This window comes from Diadema antillarum, unplaced genomic scaffold (assembly GCF_040938485.1).
Source record: "Diadema antillarum isolate AM-2024a unplaced genomic scaffold, OU_Dant_1.0 seq00001591_RagTag, whole genome shotgun sequence".
NCBI classification, from domain to species: domain Eukaryota; kingdom Metazoa; phylum Echinodermata; class Echinoidea; order Diadematoida; family Diadematidae; genus Diadema; species Diadema antillarum.
The window spans coordinates 347,195-368,864 of record NW_027272308.1 but is presented as its reverse complement, the minus strand read 5'-3'; the positions used below and the strand labels follow the sequence as shown (position 1 = coordinate 368,864).

General features: G+C 43.6%; 1 protein-coding gene across 1 annotated transcript in view; it reads right to left on the bottom strand.

Moving 5' to 3' along the window:
• LOC139710954 (LIM domain kinase 1-like) overlaps positions 1 to 21,670 on the bottom strand; it is a 110,913-nt gene that overhangs the window by 29,806 nt on the left and 59,437 nt on the right. Inside the window, exons 5-6 of the mRNA XM_071622875.1 lie at positions 15,748 to 15,957; positions 10,254 to 10,347 (exon numbers count right to left, since the gene is read on the bottom strand). Coding sequence (XP_071478976.1) covers positions 10,254 to 10,347; positions 15,748 to 15,957 — 304 coding nt within the window. The remainder of the gene's footprint in view (positions 1 to 10,253; positions 10,348 to 15,747; positions 15,958 to 21,670) is intronic.

Sequence of the window (21,670 nt, the reverse complement as noted above, 5' to 3'; positions counted from 1 at the left end):
TTTCAACATACTCGCTGCATTTGGGATTATACTACCCCGAACTTTTACAGTATAAATGAAGGCATGCCTAGATATTACTCTTCGTTTCTGTGTAGGGATACAGACAACAAAAAACACATAAGGAAAGAAAAAAAAAACAACAACAACTCAACTGATATAACACAGTGTCATCTACCAAGTTTGTCGGCATTATGGAAATCCATATCGGTCAGGTGGATTCCGCTGCCTGATCGGGTAGGTTTTACGGTTCGGCGCTAACTGGTCTTGCCGTTGGAGCTCGCTGTCGTTCTGCGACATGACCGGGGGTGGTAGCTCCGCTGGTGGGTCGGTCGTCGCGGTCGCGTCTACACTTCCTTGGATATCTAGTCCTTCATCGCTGGTGATGTCGCGTGCGGTATTCGTCAGTCGAGATGTACCGCCACTCGAGGGCGATATCGTAGAATTGTAACGCTTGCGAATGTGGTCCGCGTGACGTTTAATTGCCCGACCGCTGTTGTCGGCGATAGCGACTTCGAATGAAACCGGCCCATTCTGCGAAACGATTTCTCCACTCCACCACTTGGGAGATTTCGAGGTGAAGTTTTTGGCATACACTTTGTCTCCCACAGCAAAGGTACGCGACTTCGAGCTGCTGTCATGCATTAGCTTTTGCTTTTCCTGACGATCATGCACGCGTGACGCGATATCGGGTCTCAAACGATCGAGTGCGGTCGTCAGACGACGACCCATTAGCATTTCAGCGGGCGAGATTCCTGTCGTTGAGTGTGGAGTTGTGCGATATTGCAGAAGAAATCTCGCGATATTTGTTTCCAACGAACTATCTCCCGTGCGCTTCATCGCGTCTTTGAATGTGCGAACGGCACGTTCTGCTAGGCCGTTAGACGCTGGGTGATATGGGGCCGACTTCGCGTGTGCGATTCCATTTTTCTTCAAGAAGACGCTGAACTCCGCGCTAGCGAAGGCGGGACCATTGTCGGAGACTACTTTATCTGGCAATCCGTGCGTTGCGAAAAGTAGCCGTAACTTCGCTATTGTCGACGCTGTCGTCGTCGAACCAACTGGGATCACTTCAAGCCATTTGGAGTACGCATCGACCACGATGAGGAAATATTTCCCCATGAACGGCCCAGCGTGGTCAATGTGCAGGCGTGACCATGGACGATTTGGCCACTGCCATGGATGAAGCGGTGTGGGTGCCGGCATTGGCTGATTTTCCTGGCAATTGCTACACGATTTCGATGTACTTTCGATGTCGTGATCCATTTTTGGCCACCACACAAACGCTCTCGCGAAACTTTTCATCCGAGACACGCCTGGATGTCCCGCGTGGAGCGTCTCCAACACTTGCTTCCTTCCCTGCCTAGGAACGATCACCCGATTTCCCCAGAGCACACACTCATCTAGCATTGATAGCTCATCGCGGCGCACATGATACGGCTTCATGTCGACATCGACGTCCTCTCGCTGCTCAGGCCAACCGCGCTCTACGTAGGTTAACACGCGAGACAAGACCGGGTCACGGCGCGTCCACTTCCGAATGTCGGCTGTAGTGATGGGCGATGATTCAAGCGTGTCGAGGAGGAGCACTGTTTCCGCCGGCAACGGCACCGTGGGCGGCACATCGGCGAGTGGTAGACGACTGAGAGCATCGGCATTAGCGTGTAATCCTGTCGGTTTGAAACGGAGTGTATACTCATAGCTCGCGAGAGTGAGGGCCCAACGCTGAATGCGAGCTGATGCTTGAGCAGGGATAGGGCGGTCCTCGTTGAACAGGCCGAGGAGGGGCTTGTGATCGGTGACGAGCGTGAAGTGGCGCCCATGCAGGTAAGAATGGAAGCGTGTTACCCCAAACACACAAGCTAAACCTTCCTTCTCGATTTGCGAATATTTCTTCTCGGCTTCCGCAAGTGTTCGCGAGGCGAACGCAATCGGCTTTTCTGACCCGTCTTCCATGCGATGCGCGATCACCGCGCCGATGCCGTATTGCGAGGCATCACAGGACACGACCAGCTCTCGGCTTGGATCATAATGTACCAAAACTTGTGATGATAACAGCAGCTTCTTGGACGAGTCGAATGCCGTTTGCTGAGCTGAGCTCCATTTCCACGGTGTCCCTTTCTTGAGGAGGGCGTACACAGGTGCTAGCGTGGTCGACAAATTCGGGAGAAATTTGCCGTAGTATGTGAGCAGCCCCAGATAGGCTCGCAGTTCAGTGACGTTGCGGGGTGCAGGGGCATTCGTGATCGCTGTAACTTTACCCGAAGTCGGATGCAGGCCTTGCTCGTCGATGGTGTGACCCAAATACTCAACCGACGGCTGCATGAACTTGCACTTGCTTCGCTTCAAGCGCAGCCCAGACTCCTCCAGCCGCCCGAGCACCATGTCGATTGTCGAAAGATGGTCGTGGTCATTGACCCCGGTGATGAGGATGTCATCGAGGTATACCGTGACGTGGGGAATATCGCGTAGCAAATTCTCCATTACCCGTTGAAATATGGCTGGGGCGGACGACACCCCAAACGGGAGCCTGTTGTAGCGATATAGCCCCTTATGTGTGTTGATCACTACGTACTGGCGTGAGTCATCGTCGAGCTCGATCTGCTGATACGCTTGGGACAAATCCAGCTTCGAGAACTTTTGTCCCCCTGCAAGTGATGCGAACAGGTCCTCAATTCTCGGGAGTGGGTACTTGTCTAATTTCGCTACGCGATTGACTGTCATTTTAAAGTCACCACAGATACGAACTGACTGCTTATCAGCTTTCATCACGGGCACTATGGGTGCCGCCCATTCCGAAAACTGGACTGGTTCGATTACCCCATCGTGCTGCAATTTCTCCAACTCCTTCTCCACCAGGTCCCGCATCGCATACGGCACCACCCGTGCTTTGCAAAAGCGGGGCGCTGCATCCTTGTTCACGTGAAGCGTGGCTTGCAGACTTGTGAACTTGCCCAATTCCTCACGAAATACCGCGTCGTGACGTTGCAGGATGTCGTTGACGTCGGTTGTGGCTGCGGCGTTCATGTTATGCACACTTGCCCAATCCAGCCTCAGCTCATGCAGCCAACTTCTACCAAGGAGGCTGGGACCATCTTCTTTGACCACGATGAGCGGGAGCGTTTTCACCTGGCCATTGTGAGCGACGTGCACCTCGACCATGCCCACGACTTCCAATTCGTGGTTGGTATAAGTCCGCAGCTTCATAGTTGTTGGGCTTAGTCGTCGTTTAGGCCAATATGTCCGGAATGTCGTCTCCGACATGAGCGAAATAGAAATCGACACCGGTGCATCTATTTCGCTCATGTCGGAGACAAGTTCACAAGTCTGCAAGCCACGCTTCACGTGAACAAGGATGCAGCGCCCCGCTTTTGCAAAGCACGGGTGGTGCCGTATGCGATGCGGGACCTGGTGGAGAAGGAGTTGGAGAAATTGCAGCACGATGGGGTAATCGAACCAGTCCAGTTTTCGGAATGGGCGGCACCCATAGTGCCCGTGATGAAAGCTGATAAGCAGTCAGTTCGTATCTGTGGTGACTTTAAAATGACAGTCAATCGCGTAGCGAAATTAGACAAGTACCCACTCCCGAGAATTGAGGACCTGTTCGCATCACTTGCAGGGGGACAAAAGTTCTCGAAGCTGGATTTGTCCCAAGCGTATCAGCAGATCGAGCTCGACGATGACTCACGCCAGTACGTAGTGATCAACACACATAAGGGGCTATATCGCTACAACAGGCTCCCGTTTGGGGTGTCGTCCGCCCCAGCCATATTTCAACGGGTAATGGAGAATTTGCTACGCGATATTCCCCACGTCACGGTATACCTCGATGACATCCTCATCACCGGGGTCAATGACCACGACCATCTTTCGACAATCGACATGGTGCTCGGGCGGCTGGAGGAGTCTGGGCTGCGCTTGAAGCGAAGCAAGTGCAAGTTCATGCAGCCGTCGGTTGAGTATTTGGGTCACATCATCGACGAGCAAGGCCTGCATCCGACTTCGGGTAAAGTTACAGCGATCACGAATGCCCCTGCACCCCGCAACGTCACTGAACTGCGAGCCTATCTGGGGCTGCTCACATACTACGGCAAATTTCTCCCGAATTTGTCGACCACGCTAGCACCTGTGTACGCCCTCCTCAAGAAAGGGACACCGTGGAAATGGAGCTCAGCTCAGCAAACGGCATTCGACTCGTCCAAGAAGCTGCTGTTATCATCACAAGTTTTGGTACATTATGATCCAAGCCGAGAGCTGGTCGTGTCCTGTGATGCCTCGCAATACGGCATCGGCGCGGTGATCGCGCATCGCATGGAAGACGGGTCAGAAAAGCCGATTGCGTTCGCCTCGCGAACACTTGCGGAAGCCGAGAAGAAATATTCGCAAATCGAGAAGGAAGGTTTAGCTTGTGTGTTTGGGGTAACACGCTTCCATTCTTACCTGCATGGGCGCCACTTCACGCTCGTCACCGATCACAAGCCCCTCCTCGGCCTGTTCAACGAGGACCGCCCTATCCCTGCTCAAGCATCAGCTCGCATTCAGCGTTGGGCCCTCACTCTCGCGAGCTATGAGTATACACTCCGTTTCAAACCGACAGGATTACACGCTAATGCCGATGCTCTCAGTCGTCTACCACTCGCCGATGTGCCGCCCACGGTGCCGTTGCCGGCGGAAACAGTGCTCCTCCTCGACACGCTTGAATCATCGCCCATCACTACAGCCGACATTCGGAAGTGGACGCGCCGTGACCCGGTCTTGTCTCGCGTGTTAACCTACGTAGAGCGCGGTTGGCCTGAGCAGCGAGAGGACGTCGATGTCGACATGAAGCCGTATCATGTGCGCCGCGATGAGCTATCAATGCTAGATGAGTGTGTGCTCTGGGGAAATCGGGTGATCGTTCCTAGGCAGGGAAGGAAGCAAGTGTTGGAGACGCTCCACGCGGGACATCCAGGCGTGTCTCGGATGAAAAGTTTCGCGAGAGCGTTTGTGTGGTGGCCAAAAATGGATCACGACATCGAAAGTACATCGAAATCGTGTAGCAATTGCCAGGAAAATCAGCCAATGCCGGCACCCACACCGCTTCATCCATGGCAGTGGCCAAATCGTCCATGGTCACGCCTGCACATTGACCACGCTGGGCCGTTCATGGGGAAATATTTCCTCATCGTGGTCGATGCGTACTCCAAATGGCTTGAAGTGATCCCAGTTGGTTCGACGACGACAGCGTCGACAATCGCGAAGTTACGGCTACTTTTCGCAACGCACGGATTGCCAGATAAAGTAGTCTCCGACAATGGTCCCGCCTTCGCTAGCGCGGAGTTCAGCGTCTTCTTGAAGAAAAATGGAATCGCACACGCGAAGTCGGCCCCATATCACCCAGCGTCTAACGGCCTAGCAGAACGTGCCGTTCGCACATTCAAAGACGCGATGAAGCGCACGGGAGATAGTTCGTTGGAAACAAATATCGCGAGATTTCTTCTGCAATATCGCACAACTCCACACTCAACGACAGGAATCTCGCCCGCTGAAATGCTAATGGGTCGTCGTCTGACGACCGCACTCGATCGTTTGAGACCCGATATCGCGTCACGCGTGCATGATCGTCAGGAAAAGCAAAAGCTAATGCATGACAGCAGCTCGAAGTCGCGTACCTTTGCTGTGGGAGACAAAGTGTATGCCAAAAACTTCACCTCGAAATCTCCCAAGTGGTGGAGTGGAGAAATCGTTTCGCAGAATGGGCCGGTTTCATTCGAAGTCGCTATCGCCGACAACAGCGGTCGGGCAATTAAACGTCACGCGGACCACATTCGCAAGCGTTACAATTCTACGATATCGCCCTCGAGTGGCGGTACATCTCGACTGACGAATACCGCACGCGACATCACCAGCGATGAAGGACTAGATATCCAAGGAAGTGTAACGCCCTTTCCACACCGGAAGCACGTTCTGGCCCTGGCTTGTTTCGGCTGAGGCGAGGAAGCCATTTGGTGTACTTCCTCCCTTGGAGCTTGCGCCGTCTGGAGGTCCCGAACATTATTGGCAGCCATTTCGATGCTGGTGGCGATTTCCACCGCCTTCCCGAGATTTAAGCTCTTCTCCGCAAGAAGCCGACGTTGGATGCGGTCATCCCGCACGCCGCAAACCAGGCGATCACGTAGCATTACATCAAGCGACGTCCCGAAATTGCAAAACTCTGCTAGAGAACGAAGTGATGCCATGTAGCCCGCTATCGTTTCATTATCCATGCGAAACCGGCTGTTGAATTTACATCTTTGCACTATTTCGCTTGGAATCGGGCAATGATGTGCGTTCATCGCTGCCACGAGATCGTCATACTTCATGGCAGAGGGCTTGGTTGGGGCCACCAGGTTCCGTAGCAATTTGTATGACGAAGGCCCAATGACTGTGAGCAGTGTCGCCTGCTTTTTTCCCTCAGATGTAATGTCATTGGCTTTAAAATAGAGGTCCAGCCGTTCGACGTACTGCGACCATTCCTCTCTCCCCTCCAGAAACTCCTCAATTTTCCCGATGAGAGCCATCCTATACAGTACATGTATAGGTGCATTCGAAAAATATCCTCGTCGCCAGTGAAGTGACCTGCTATGAGCACAATCAAATAGAACACGATCGACACACTCGGAGTTAAGAGAGAGATTGACTTTTTGGAAGAGCTGCATTCAGCCAACGCTCGAGACAGACTGACCAAAACACTGGACTGCCTGGTCATAAATACGTCGGTACATTGCTACTACCAGTATGGTGGTCCACCATGATGTGAGGACACCTGTCTCTTTAATCCCTCCGATATACGAGTGATGTGATATTAAGCCCTCTGGCCGACAGAGCTCAGACACCCTGTCTGGTCCGAGTCTAGCCTGATTACATAATATACTACAATGGGTAGCCCAATTCACTCGCTGCCCACTGGGGTACATTTACATTCGAAAACTACACCTTGTATGAATACCACCGGTCAGCAAGTATGTGCATTGAAGCTACAACATGTACTCTTATCTGTTACTGTCAACTCAAGTCAAGATTCTTCAGCTGTGTGTGAACTCACACAGAGATCAGTGATAAAGCTGAACACAATTTGTTATGGGCCGGGATTCTCAAATATATATGAACTGGGACAACCTTCCCATTGCAGGGTATGTATATTACTATGTTGAATACCAGGTCTTTAAAGGTACTGTTTACTATTGGGAGCAGTGATTTAAAAAATGTTCAAGATATCACATTTGATGCATATGTATAGCAGGGCTCCACACTAACTTTTATTTTTGGTGGCCCAAAGGCCAACATCCGACCTTTTTTGGTGGCCCGATCAGGCCACCAACTTCTTCATTTCTGAAATTTGGTGGCTCGACATGCGTTTTTGGTGGCCCCGGGCCACCGGGCCACTGTTAGTGTCGAGCCCTGTGTATAGGTTAGGTGTATCACAAAACATCCTACCATGTAAAAATTTTGCAACAAAGCCCAAAATATAGGGAAATGTGGCTATTTTTCTCACTAAACTGTAACTGTAGACGATTTAGTTTAAGATACATTTTTATTATAACTATTGTTCACATTTTGTTTATTTAACAATACTTAACATTAAACTGTTGAGGACGGCCTGATTTTGCTACAACACGCATTTCTTATAGACCCCTGCCTGAGTATACTCGGGACTCATCCTCAACGGGTTAACTATACTGATTCAAATTTTTACATTCGTTGTTTCTATCCCTAACTCACATTTTAAAACAATTATGAAGCACTAAATCTGGGTTTTGGTTTCATTTGCAAATGGTGAATAATGCCTTTAAAAGTTAAACCATACAAGGCTACCCTGGAAACTAGAATTCAAACAGCCTGCCAAGAAGTGTACACCTGCTCCACTGCCTGGGCAGCATTCCAGCCAGTAGTATTCCACCTGTGCAGCACAAAGTTACCCTGTCATTCCAACCCAGTCATACACAACGGAAGAGAGAAGCATTGCAAGACTATTGCGGAGGAAGTCTCCTGTACATTGTACATACATGTACTTGCAATATGACAGGGCTTGAACTATAAACCTTCAGACTGAAAGAGTGTATAGACCTTTAATAACACCTTTACCTGGATATAATTTTCCTTATTCATTGCAGATTTCAGTGCATGACATTGTTGCACAAGCTATTAACAATTAGAAATCTTAATATTGCCTACTCCAACACTATACTGTACCACATTCATTTTGGGGATCATGCTGCTTTATTTCCCAATAACATGGTTGCCATTTGTTCCATACACTATTAAACTTCATCTGGACTTAAATAGTAGCTCATGACAGAGACCACTGAGATGTGTCAAACTGTAATATCCAAAATGACAGTTTGCCTTAATAATTCCAACATGTATGTGATATATATTCTTACACTTTGCTATTAAAGCAACGAGAAGGGGGGGGGGCACAATTTTGCTCATTAACGCTTAAATGATCACTAATTGCAAATTCTTTCATTGAGAGATCCCATCCATTCAGTGAGACATGCATTGTTCCTTCACGATAACACTCAAACTTGGAAAAAAATTAATTTGTCATTGTTGTCTTTAAAGTTCATGTGCTCTGTCATGCATGACATTTTTTCAGCACAATTAGGTATCAATAGAAAGAGGAAGAGTTCCTCTTTCCTCACAATCAGCATTGCACTCTCCATAGCTGACAATTATGAAATGGTAGCCCTCCAAAGTTGGATAACCTTTTTTTTTTTTGTACGCTCTGTATTGCAATGGGAATTCATTGGGCAGCAATTTACAATGAAGATAAGATAATAACAATTGTAATAACAGACATGTTGATGCCCAAAGTTTGATGTTTATTGTTTAATTTGATACATTCAATTTTTTGCTTGAAGGTCTGGTGATAAACAAGAGGGGCTTTTCGATGGATAATTTCTCACCTACTGGCACTGTGAGACTGTGACTATTCAAAACACAAAGGCACTGCTCATGGGGACAATACCTTGTAGACAAAATAGAAAGTACAACTGGCTAGTTATCATAACCCGATGCCTACAGGAAAACTCCTGGGTCACATGCAAAGTCATGGGGAATTGTAGAGATTCTAGTCGTAAACAGGTTAATGGCTGTCTATTTCAAGTTCCCCACAAAGCACATGGAAGTCCGGACCATCATGGCATGAATACATCAAAGCTCCTTTCAGTTTCGGTTGAGATCTGCTACACGTAATGGATCCCGGCCCGCGTGCAAGGACACGCTATCTCTATCCCACTTTCCATTTTCGCCCGCTGGCAGGTTGCTCTTGAGCCAGCCGATACACACTTCGAAGGAAGTGCAGGATTAGGTGATCAGGAACGCGTTTCCCTCCTCGGCTTATTTTTGGATGCAAAACAAACGTCTTGATATCAAGACAATTCTCACAAGGAACCGATATGATATCAACGAAAGATCTCGTGGGCACACAGCTTTTAGTCATTATACTCACTGTTGGGTGTTTAGATGTATACATAATTGAATATCAGATCTTGTTTATTTTCTTTTAAAAAGTCTTTTAGGAGAACTTGATTATATCAACATGTTTTTTTCAGGGTTATGGAATAGTCTTTTTTCTTTTCTTTTTTACATTTTTACTCCTCTGTTTCATACTGATAACTACTTCCATGATATTTCAAACAACCCAGGGTGAAACCCTTTGTGTATTGCTCCCGTTTAATACCATCTTGCAACATGACCATAATGATGATACTTGGTGATTATGGTGATTATGATAATGATGTTATGATTATGATGATGATATTTTTCTGATGATATATTTTTTTTTGTTCACTCTTAATCTCAGAGGTTCGTGATACCCATGTTGGAGGATCACAGAGTCACAGTTCAAAAACAATTTGTCAAAGAGAGAAAATATGAATGCTTTTAACACAGCTTGAGGAATGTGAGGTTGCAAGAGCATCTACACACGCAATGTCCTGGGTACAAGTACACAGTGTACCTACATCTTTGTATCAAATTGTGTTATTGGGTATCAACTGCCAGTAAGCACAGCTGCAAACAGCCACAGCCACTAGTCAATGTATTATCAAGGCAGTAAAAATCTACCCGCAGAAGAGATTATGAGTGGGGGGGGGGGGGGGGGGGTGGTGGAATTAACCACTTTAAATGTTATCTGTGAAACCAACAAACAATAACACAGGGAGAATGTGAGTAATATGAAACGAATGCAATCTGTGCATTGTAAGCCAGACAGCTTGACATTGTGGGCTGACCTCTGTGATGTCGCGGTCACTGACCGGCGTGCCGTTGACCTCCAAGATCCTGTCTCCCACCTGCAGAGATGAGGTTTCTGGCGTTGTCTCCAACCTGTTAAAACACATAAATGACCAAACCAAGATGGCATCACAGAGATTTTATGTTTGCTTTATTTCTGTCCTTGTCTAACACCTTTGAACAAAGGAACATAACTGCTTTAAGGATTGTGCTACACTTTCTATTGTGAAAAAGAATGATCATAAACATCACACTCTTACTTGTATATATGGCAATTTGAATGAGGAAAGATAATGTGATGATTCAATGACAGTTATAATGCTGCAATTACAGTATTTACATATGAAAGAGAGGTTTGAAGGAAGGAAAAGGGAAGGCATTTGAGAATAAAGTAATTGATGCTAAAAAAAAACTCTCTGTGGAAATAAGCAGCATCTCTCAGTTTCTTCTTTTTGTTTTGTCATCAACATCTTTTTTTTTTTTTTTTTTTTTTGCACATCAATGACATCAAGAATTGCAAAACATTTTTTTTTTTTTGGCAAAAGGACACTGCCTTATCACACCCACTCTGCAGCATTAAACTTTAAAAGCCTGAACTGACAATTTGATGATGACATACTGAACAGTCTTGATCAGGAAAAACAACAACAAAAGCCAACCAATCTTCATTGCTCCCTAGAGAAGAGAGTGAGCATGCTGAATATTTATTTACAAATGGTTATTAGTATGCAATATGTGCACTACTTCCCTATATGTTATGTCATTAGGGACAGGGACAGTGTCCCCTGATTTGTTACTGTAGCTGGAGAGAAAGAAATACAGTCTGCATGAACATGCAGAGACAAAGCAAGACAAAATCAGACCAAATGTGCAGATTTGATTCTACAGACGTCGGCAATAACAGACTGTAAATCTCCTTTGAACAATATGGCGTGGCAGCAGGATATAAAAAGCTTATTTGCAAAAGGGGCTAGATCCACTTTTGATGAAAATTTAGTTATTAGCATCACCGCACAGAATTCCATTTGAGTTACTTACACTGAAAATTTCAACTCCCGACAACCGTTTCAATAGAAATCATCGCAAAATTAGATTTAGATTTTCCATATATTTGTGTACAAATTCTCACAAACAAACCAATTTTACTCCAAAGTACTAAAAGTGGATCTAGCCCCTTTTGCAAATAAACTCTTCATATACAGATGATTTTACACGTGTAGCTATGATAGCAGTAGTGGTAGCAGTAGGAGCAAAAGAGGAAGTGGTAATACTGTCAATTAATGTTACAACTACTATCAGCTACTACCTAACTACTACAATTGTACATGACTACTACTACATGATTGTACTACTACTAAGTACTACTAATAACTATACTGCATACACTGTATATACCACTACAACTTCTACTCCTAAAAGAATCATCATACTTATTTTATACCCTCCTCTCTCTTTTCTTCTGCTCTTTTTTCCTCCTCCATCTCATACTTCTTATCATTATAAGAAGCACCACCAACATCATCACTATAAAAAATGATGACAAAGTCAAAGACCCCCTTTGACAGAAGTATTCAGATCCCCCCCCCCCCTTCCCAAGCTTGATGCTCATCCCATCCGCATCCTAGCAACATGGATCCATGGAGGAAGGGACTGAGGGGAGGAAATCCAATTAGGGGATTCATAAAGGGAGGTATTGTGGGCGGGGGGGGGGGGGGGGGGGGAGGGGCCCGGGCGGAGTAACGGTGCACGCCTCCCATTCAGGCAATACAGGAGGCTTTTCATTAAAAGGAGTTGAGCATCTGTGAAGACAGCATGCATGCTATGAATCTTGTCTTATTTGCATAGTTCAAGGCAAATGAACGTACCAAGTCACCTTGAAAGTGCAATTAACGACATTGAGAGTCAAGTCATTTGGTTCCAGATTGCAACAGTCGTCAAATGCCAGCTAGAGAATCCTCTATTTGATACTATTAGGTCAACCACATGACATCTTTGACCCAAGTACTCAGAGAAGACATGAGGAAATTCAAAGAAACATTTTTCAAACACACATCACTATATCTAACACTAGAGTCATCTCTTTCATTTCATCTAAAATGGAACCATGCTACGTATTAAAATATGGGTCAAGTTTTCATAAAGAGGAAATTTGAAGTCCGCAAAATAATGGCCTTTATCTTTGAATCTGTCAGTTTTGAAGAAATTTTCAGGATAGGTCTAATATGGTGAAAGGTACAGGTAATTAGGTTTTACTGGGGTGTTTGGGAACATGATCTGGATCCAGGAATTTTTTAATAGGATACGCTTTATAAAATTTCATGGTATTAGTGACTCAATGGCCTTGGTGGAGGTTTCTGCTCACAGGGCACTTCAACTTTTGAAGTAAAATGGTTTATAATAGGAAATACTGTTTCACTAACTTCCTCAAAACACCCACAGTAGCAAGAAATTGACTTTACATGGAGTTTTGACAACTTTAATTGACCCTGAATTATGTGTTGTAGAGTGAGTGCACTCTCCTGGTAATTAAACCCCATTTGAGCTCAAGCTTAACAATCTTAGGGCCAACAAACAAAATTCCTACAGGCATTGTGTATGAAAATGTTGCCCATGGGACTCACAGGCCTATTAAAACAGACTCCCAAAGTTTGCCAAATAAACTTGTCCCTACGTTCACACTAACCCCGCGTTCACATTGGTCCCCACGACGCGGGGACAGCCACAAGAGATCTTATCTTTTCTACGACTGACCATTCACATTGGTATTTCATCTGTCCCCGAGCTGTGGGGGCATTTTGGGGCTTGGAGCGAGCTCTGCCACTTGAATCCAGGCATACCGCATGAGCACATTTGATGACCACAGCTGGACGCTATCAATTGCGCCCCAAGGTCACGCTCCTCTCCAAATCTTGTCCCCGTACCCGACTTGCTACGCGGGGACGAGGGGACAAGTCCCAGTGAGCGTTCACATTATGGTTCTTGAGGAGAAAGTCCCGTGGTGTGGGACTTTCCCTGCATCGCGGGGACCAATGTGAATGTAAGGCCCACATCGCAGGGAAAGTAACCTCCAACACCATAGTGTGGACTCCCATTTGGACTTCTCCCACTGTCCCCCTGAAGCTCTCTGGGTTTGAGGACAAAATGTGGAGGGGAGAATGCCCTTGGGCTCGTAATCAAGAGAGCCCAGCTCTATTCATCAGTGTGCTCATGCGTGAACTCCAGTGTCAAATCACTGGACATATCTGTTCAATGTCATGCACGGCCCAAATGGCGACATAAAGGTCCCCGCAGCTCCAGGACAGTCGATAGTAGTGTGGACGGTCAGTCACAAAAAGATAAGATCTTTCCCGACTGTGCCCACAACATGGGACCTAGTGTGAATGTGAGGTGTAGATACCTTTACTCTTACCTAGTATAAACTGCAATAGAATGTAGGCCTGACTGACTCAAAACAAAACAAATCAAGCTTGTCACCAATTGTTGGGTTCAAGCAAAAAACGGAAGGCAGTCAAAGTCCCAGAACACATCATTCAGATTGGTCACTTCTGCTACCCTGGTGGATTGATAAGATAATGTGAGGTGGGACAGGAATGATGAGAGATATAATGTCTGCTCTAGTCATTTTTTCATCCAGCAAAACCACAACATAGAGTGGGACTGCCAGAGAGGGCAGGGACTGGAAAAGTATTCTGTAGTGTGCTCAGACCAGAAAAAATGTGACCCGCCACGACAAAAGGATCTGAAAGTCGCTTACGGCTGAACCGAGAAAATCGAATTGAAGTCAGATTATCAAAATTGGTCAAAACCATTAAATTTCTGTTTTTGGCTTAATGTTGTAGTCCAATATTTCGTCTATCATCTGCCAAAATTTCAAAGCTAACCGATCAGAGGAAAGGCAAGAAATCAGCATTTTTCTGGGCCATGATTTTCCGACTTTCAATGAACAGAAATGTGTCTGAAGATTTGGATTTACCACCACAGATAGACTTCGCCTCTAGCAACGAGGGACTGATCTTCTCGGTCAGTGGATGGCATCCTGGTTACTGATTGGTCGTGCGTGGATGGCTGGCACTAAGCTTGAATGAACATCACAGAGGTTTCTATGAGGAGACCTTCTATTGTCAAGAGGTAAAACTGTATTACCTCTCCATCATCACATTTGCATCGGAAAGAAAACTTTGAAGGCGGTTTTCTCGAAACGCTGATTTCCTAGACCACTCGACATACAGTGTAGTCTAATAAAATCATCAATATCACCGCAACCGAATACTTTCATGAGTCGTGTTATATATGAAGTCAAAGCAGAAGATTAAGGGGATAATGTCATGTCATTTTCAGAAAATCAACCTCCATCAACTTTCGGATCCTTTTGTCGTCGCGGGTCACAAATGGTTCTAGGTACAAGCCAGAGGGCAGAGAGCATTTTGTTCAAGACTCTGCTATGACGCAGATCTTTCCTCTTCATTACTGACAATAACCAACTCACTCTAAATGAATGGATAATATAGCTCACTATTCATCCTTATCAAACACCTTATTCCATAATCCTTCCCTTTAATATACCAGAGTGTACTCCACCAAGTCTATTTCACTTCTCCCTCATCCACCACCTGCTCCTCAAATATAGTTTACTGTAAAAGTGGATATTTTCGAGCGACTAATTTTTCACGCTTGGCCGGGTAAGAAGGGTTTCGCGTGTTTATAATTCCGTGGAATCAATACACTATGCACACTGCATGCACAGGAACATATGGCAAGCAAAAATGTTTGTGTGTTATTATTTTTGCGGTACTTTCTGGTTGCGTGAAATGCGAAAAAATTTCAACACCGCGAAAATTTCCACTTTTACAGTATGTACCCATAGAAGGCACCTTGTGTAACTTGTCAAGCTTTCTTTATCAACATTCAGTGATCCATCCAAACTTGATCTAGTTGTTATTAAAGTTAACAGGCCCACTCAGATGTATCAATGTACCCTGATCCAGCAGGAAGGCCATGATGACAGATATGACGGCTGTTAAAGGGTTTTAGATAATCTTATATTATTAATAATTATTCACAGCTCATTTCCAGACATTTATGTGCCAAGCGATGATGAAAGCACTCCATCTTGCATGCCAATTGGTGATGAACAAAGCACAGTGAGGGTCAATCTCTCCAATCTCCATGATTAAACCGGTTCCACGACATTTGCTCCCGCGACAATTGCTCCTTTAAAGTATCTGCACGCGAAGCCAAATATAAATTCTACCCACAAACAGAACCCTAACCCTAATCCTAATCCTCACATCAAACTTAACCTAAAACCCTATCAAAACCCTAACCCTAACCCTACAAAGTCCATGGAAAAAATAAGACTGGAGCAATTGTCGCAGGAGCAAATGTCGTGTCACCAATTAACCTGTTCTGCACAGGAACCTGGTGGTCTCTGTATTAAGTCTATGGGGATTTCAGAATTCAGCATGGAACGGGTTAAACCAGACACCTGCTTACCCAGATATGCAGATGCTCTTGACCCCATCCTCGCTGGAGTGGGTCCCCGCCTCCTGCTTCTCCTCCAGTGAGAGGGAAAACCTCTTCTGGCCCTCCGGGGTTGGCGGGATGTTGACCAGCTGCACGGTGTGGGCCTGCTGCTGCTGCTGCGGCTGCTTGGGACTGCTCTTCCGGCGGCGCGGGATCACAATCTTCTTGTAGCACTGGCCGCTGGGAGCGGTAAAAGGGATTGAGGTATTAGACAATGTCAATGGCATATACACCTATGCCAAGAAAGGCAATAAGAATGTCACATGGTGCACATTAATGAGGAGTATATGGCTTATCCACATTAGACATACACGCCAGACATTAGCAGTGGCCTGGTTGCAAAAGGCCAATATAAGATGATGTCAGGCCACCAAACTTCCAGAAAGGTTATCTCTTGGTGGCCCGATTGGGGTTCCAAGATTCAAATGGATTGTTGATGTTTCATTTTAATTCGGGCCACTGCATTTGCTTTTGGTCCACCAAAATTTAAAGTTTAGTGTCAAGCCCTGGTTTATCCTGCTTGCTTGCATTTCACTCACTGTAGCACTGCCACATACTATGAGTAGAAACATGGGCCATGGAATGTAAAAGATTTATACCAACTTGACAGAAAGACAAGAAAGACACAAACAGAAACAGAGTCAGCTATATATTATCTCCTTGCAACAATAACCACACTGGGAGGGTGGTACAAAGATGATGTTCATACAAGGTGTACTTCTGACCTAAAAATAGGTAGCGCATAATATGTATTATGTCAGTTGCAACTGAATATGATAAAATACAGGTCAAGAAAGAGAAGTCCTGTCAATGTCTACAAAGTTTCCTGTAGCACTGTGTTCCACTGAGGGGTAATGGAAGACAAAACAACAAAGACAAAACAGTGTGTGTAGCAGCATGAAGATGACAAAAATCATATTTTTGCTATTCAAACAAAATTGAAAATTGTTCACACTACTAAATCAAATATGATCTTAGAAATATTTTCATAAAAGACATGACTGCTTTTTTAACCCTAAAAGACGGGTGAAAGATATCATAAAATTGTATTGGTTGGCAACATGAATAATATTATGGAAAGAAAAGTTTAGTATTGGCTGCAGGGTACATGTAGCTATACTCCTTGCGGAAATCAATTTTGATATTAAATACATAAATACAGTATATAAGCAAGGAGGTACGAGAGAACTCGTACCTCCTTGATATAAGCACATAAATAAATTTTACTTTTTGATATCAAGCACAGCTTGAAAATGAAAAACAAAAAACAAAAAACACCAAAGGCATACAATTTAAAAATTCAGTTAAACAACTACAGAACAAAAGGGGCGTATATCTATCCCTTACAATCTTCTTGCAGTCATATTCACCTCTTATTTGTTCCTCATTTTATCTCATTTCGACGTACCTATGTCTCTCTATTCACTCCACTCACACTAATATCTTCAATATTCATACACCGGCTTCACAATAACTCGCTCTCTCCACAAACTACTCTGTAACCATGTTCCCAACATATATATCACCAACATCATCGGTACAGACTGCAACCTAGAAAGGTCACACTTGATCACAGGAATGAAAGCATACATGATGTCCAATATAAACCTAATTTAACTGCACTACATTGACTTCTGCACAAACAAGGGACAAACAGCCTGTGCACTTCTCGTCTAACAGGGGCTGCTGATCACCAAATGTCGCAGAACAACTGCATTGTTTCAGGCAGACATCGTTGTCATGGAAAGAGTGCACTTGCCTTTGTGAGATATTCATTCATATAATGATTTTTTAAATAGTTCTGTATATCAAGTCACCCTTTGATGAATGCTTCTGTACTTGCATCCTCTTGTCAAAATTTAGACAGTACACACTACTGTAAGAGTGGAAATTTTTGCGGTGTTGAAATTTTCGTGCATTTCGCACAACCAGAAGCTGGCGCGAAAATAAAAGCACGCGAATATTTTTGCATGCCATATGTTCCAGTAATGGATGTCTTGATTCCGCGGAATTAAAAACACGCAAAACTCTTCTTACCCAGACCCAAATGTCCATTTTTACAGTACAGCCATATCTTGCTATTGATGGGCCACTCCAGGAAAGAAAAAAAGGGGGGCCTTTGTAGACAGGTGACACATATCACTGGCTTGCTTTGCACAGGAAAACACACACACACACACACACACACAATCTTCTCACTGGAAATTCTGAAGATACATTCTTATGCTCCTTTTTATACAAGAAGAAACTGTTTTTGGTTTTTTTAACAGCTAGTACCTTTCAAGTAACTAATATCTAATGATTATCAGCATCAACTACAAATGCACCAGGGTTAAGTAGCATTTTGTTGTGCTTTAGGGACACAGTCAATCTCAACACACTCAATAGCTGCGATCTTTCCATTGCATTTATTTCACATTTTAATGGGAAATGAAACCCAGATATATACCAGCATGTGGATTGTGCTTTATGCAGAAATATCAATTAGTAGGACTCATCTGAGCAGTTCGAGGAAAATTGGACACTCATTCATTCCAAAGTTATGTATGGTCTGGTACCACTGAGTAAGAAAAATATTACAGTTCATGTCTCAGCAGGAAAGAAATAAAGAAAATATAACTTTTGTGTACACATTCCTCCTGCATCAGCTAATTGTTATTGAACATAAGAAGTTGATATAACGGATTTACTCCACCTTCCTTCTTAAAGAGTTTACCCAAGTGCTCTGACTCTCATTATACTAGAAAAATGAAAATATGTTGAATTTCTTCATACATTCTTGATATCGTCCTACTGTGACATCACAAATTACTGTAGTCTTCGTATTCACCGATGACGACACATGGATTTAAACCAAAAACTATACAAATCGAGAACTTTTGAAGGGATTGTGCAATTTTCCTCAAATCACACTGCTGTGCTCATAGCAGTGAAGCTTTCTGCATTCCTTCACTCCACATTATTTGGGGTTCATCCCTTTTAAATACAATGTACATTCCTATTCTGGATTTGGGCGGAACAAAAACGCAATTACCAAACAATGAGCAACTTAAAGAAATTAGATAATCTTTTTCAAGAAGATATTGCCATGTCACAGTGGAGTGACTTCCCACCATGTAACCAACATGCTTTCTGCAATACATGCTCTGCATTCTGTAAACTACTATGTAAATCTTCAAGTCATTGATGGGCACTCAGACACGGTTCAGTGGTTTCATTAAAAAAATCTCACTCTCATTTCCACGGGGAAACCACCTGAGGCCAGTAGATGGATTCCATTCACAATCAAAACTCATTAAAGTGTGAGTTAGTAGGGCCCCCGAAAGGGGTGAACTAAACAAATATTATCACCCTCTGTGCTCTCATAAAAATATTGTGAAGTCCTGAACCGTGGTAGCCAGAGGTGATGGAGTGCAGATATTTTATTAGAGGAGACTAATTACTGACTTACATGAGAGTCATTCTATCCATGCAGATAAAGTAAAGTTAATGGAAACAATTCTCTCTTCAACAAATAACAAGAATAGGAAGAATAAATAACATTGACACACTGTATCCTTCACACAGGCATTTCTAAACACACTGATATACAGAACTGAGAACATATGTAATTTAACACAATAAACGCCACTATTATATGTTTTTGTGTTTTATTTAGCCTAAATAAACAAATGGCCTAAATTGGCCTCAATCAATCAATCAATCAATCAATCAATCAATCAATCAATCAATCAATAAATCAATCAATCAATCAATAAGAAGTCCTGTTCATTGCAAAACACATACATAGGATACAGTATGACTATGTAAATATCCATACAAGGTGTATGACAGAGGATCTAATGTTTGAACAAGAACGATAATCAACGTATTGTGCTTTAAGTTGCGGGGAGTTTTCTTCCTTGAGTCAAAATTCCTGGTCTTTACAATTATTCATGAGTCATAACTGAAACAAATGAATGAAGTGTGACTACAAGAAATAGTGGCAATTCACAATCATCATAACATTGAATTATCATCACTTGTATCACACATGTTATACAAACGTGAGGAAAAGGGAGCCAAGTGTACTTATTATTGGCATGTATCCTGAGGGTGAAACATTGAGCTAATGCAGGGCTGCCAACCTTGAGTGAGAGTTTGGCGTGAGACACTGCGAGGGAGCGGAGCCAGCGACCTCCTGGCTAGCGCCTGGCGGCCTGCTGTGCGGCCGTACGTATGTACAATGTAAGTACAATACGTACTACGTACACAGTCAGTGTATGTCAAGCGATGTAAAGCACACGTCATAGCCATACATACTGTAATTTGCCAAAAGTACAAGCTACGCTCACGTGGTATAGGTAGAAACTAATCATCGTAATCCAATAGCTCGTCTTTGCGCGCTAACCAAAAACGATTACTATTGGTTAAGCTTTACACCAGCGCGGGAAAATCTCGAAATTTTGGGCTTGGGCATATAGATATTCGGAGAATTTAGAGATATATTTATTTTTGTAGTCATGTACATTCCCATTTTTGGGGTTTAGCGTGAGATTTCGTTTATCAGAGTGAGACAGTCAAAATTGGTTGAATTGCGTGAGTCTCACGCTCAATGCGTGAGAGTTGGCAGCCCTGCTAATGGTTATGTGCCCTCTGGCACATTATGGAACTCTATTAAGTCTTTGTTTTTAGATTTTATATGAGCTCTTTCAATGGTATCATTTAATTAAATTTCTGGCTAGGCTTCATTATCTAGGGATGGTATAGTCTTGGTTGAGATGGTTATACAGATTTTTTGTGAGATGATTAGAAACACATGAAATATTAAAGAGCATACGATTCTAAGAGGAATAAAAGGTTTAGGGCAAGTCCAAGATAAGGTCCCCTCAGAAGGCAAAATTTCATCTTTGCTCAATATTGACATGTTTGGTATCATTTTGAAGCTTATGAGTTGAAGTTTTGATTTCCATGGAGGAAAAAATGATATTATGTAAGCTTATGCAAATTTCAAGGGCTTCATTTGCATAAATGTGAAACACAGCGTTACGTATGGGACATTTATAAAAATCCATATTAATTCAAAGGAAGGCAAATGATATTTGATTAATATGTGGACATAAGAAGTTCATTAAATAGTTTAACTTGGTATAAGATTTTAGGGATTATGCAAATGATTATGCAAATTAGCTCGTGTCCTATCATGAGATGTCCCATACGTAACAAATTGAGGTCATTTTTTTAGGTTTTTTCTGAAATTGCTAAGGATATTTTAATGCCCTTTTGGAAAGTTCTAATTTATTGTTTAGAGAAATTAAATACCATAGAAAAAAGAAAAAACAGTAAAAGAAATATATTCTATTAGGCATTGAAATAATGTTACGTATGGGACAAATGCATTATGTATGGGACATCCTCATACATATTGCATGTGAATGCATGTAGCTAGCTGGGAAGGTCTCTCAGTACACAAATGGTCAATCATCCTGAGGAAGGCATCCCAACAGTGAAGCTACTTTTTGAGTTTGAGACACTTGAAACAATGCATGTACTTGACTGAACAATTTTCAGAAAGGGGGAGGGGCAAATGGCAAAACACACAATGAAAAATCAGCATTAAAGGGATGGTATAGTTTTTGTAGGAATGGGGATTCAGTTTTCAACATTTAATGAGATGATTAGAAACCAATTATATGAATTACTAAAGAGCATACAATCCTAAGACTAGAGGAATTCAAAGTTTATGTGACGGAGATCCAATTTGAAATGGTTGTGATATATACAAAAAAAAATATATATAAAGTAAAATTATTCCTTTTTATTGCAAGTGATACACAAATTGTCCTTATTCAGTTTCAATAGTAGCCACGACAAAATTCATGGGTATACATACTGAGATGTGACTCGAATCAAT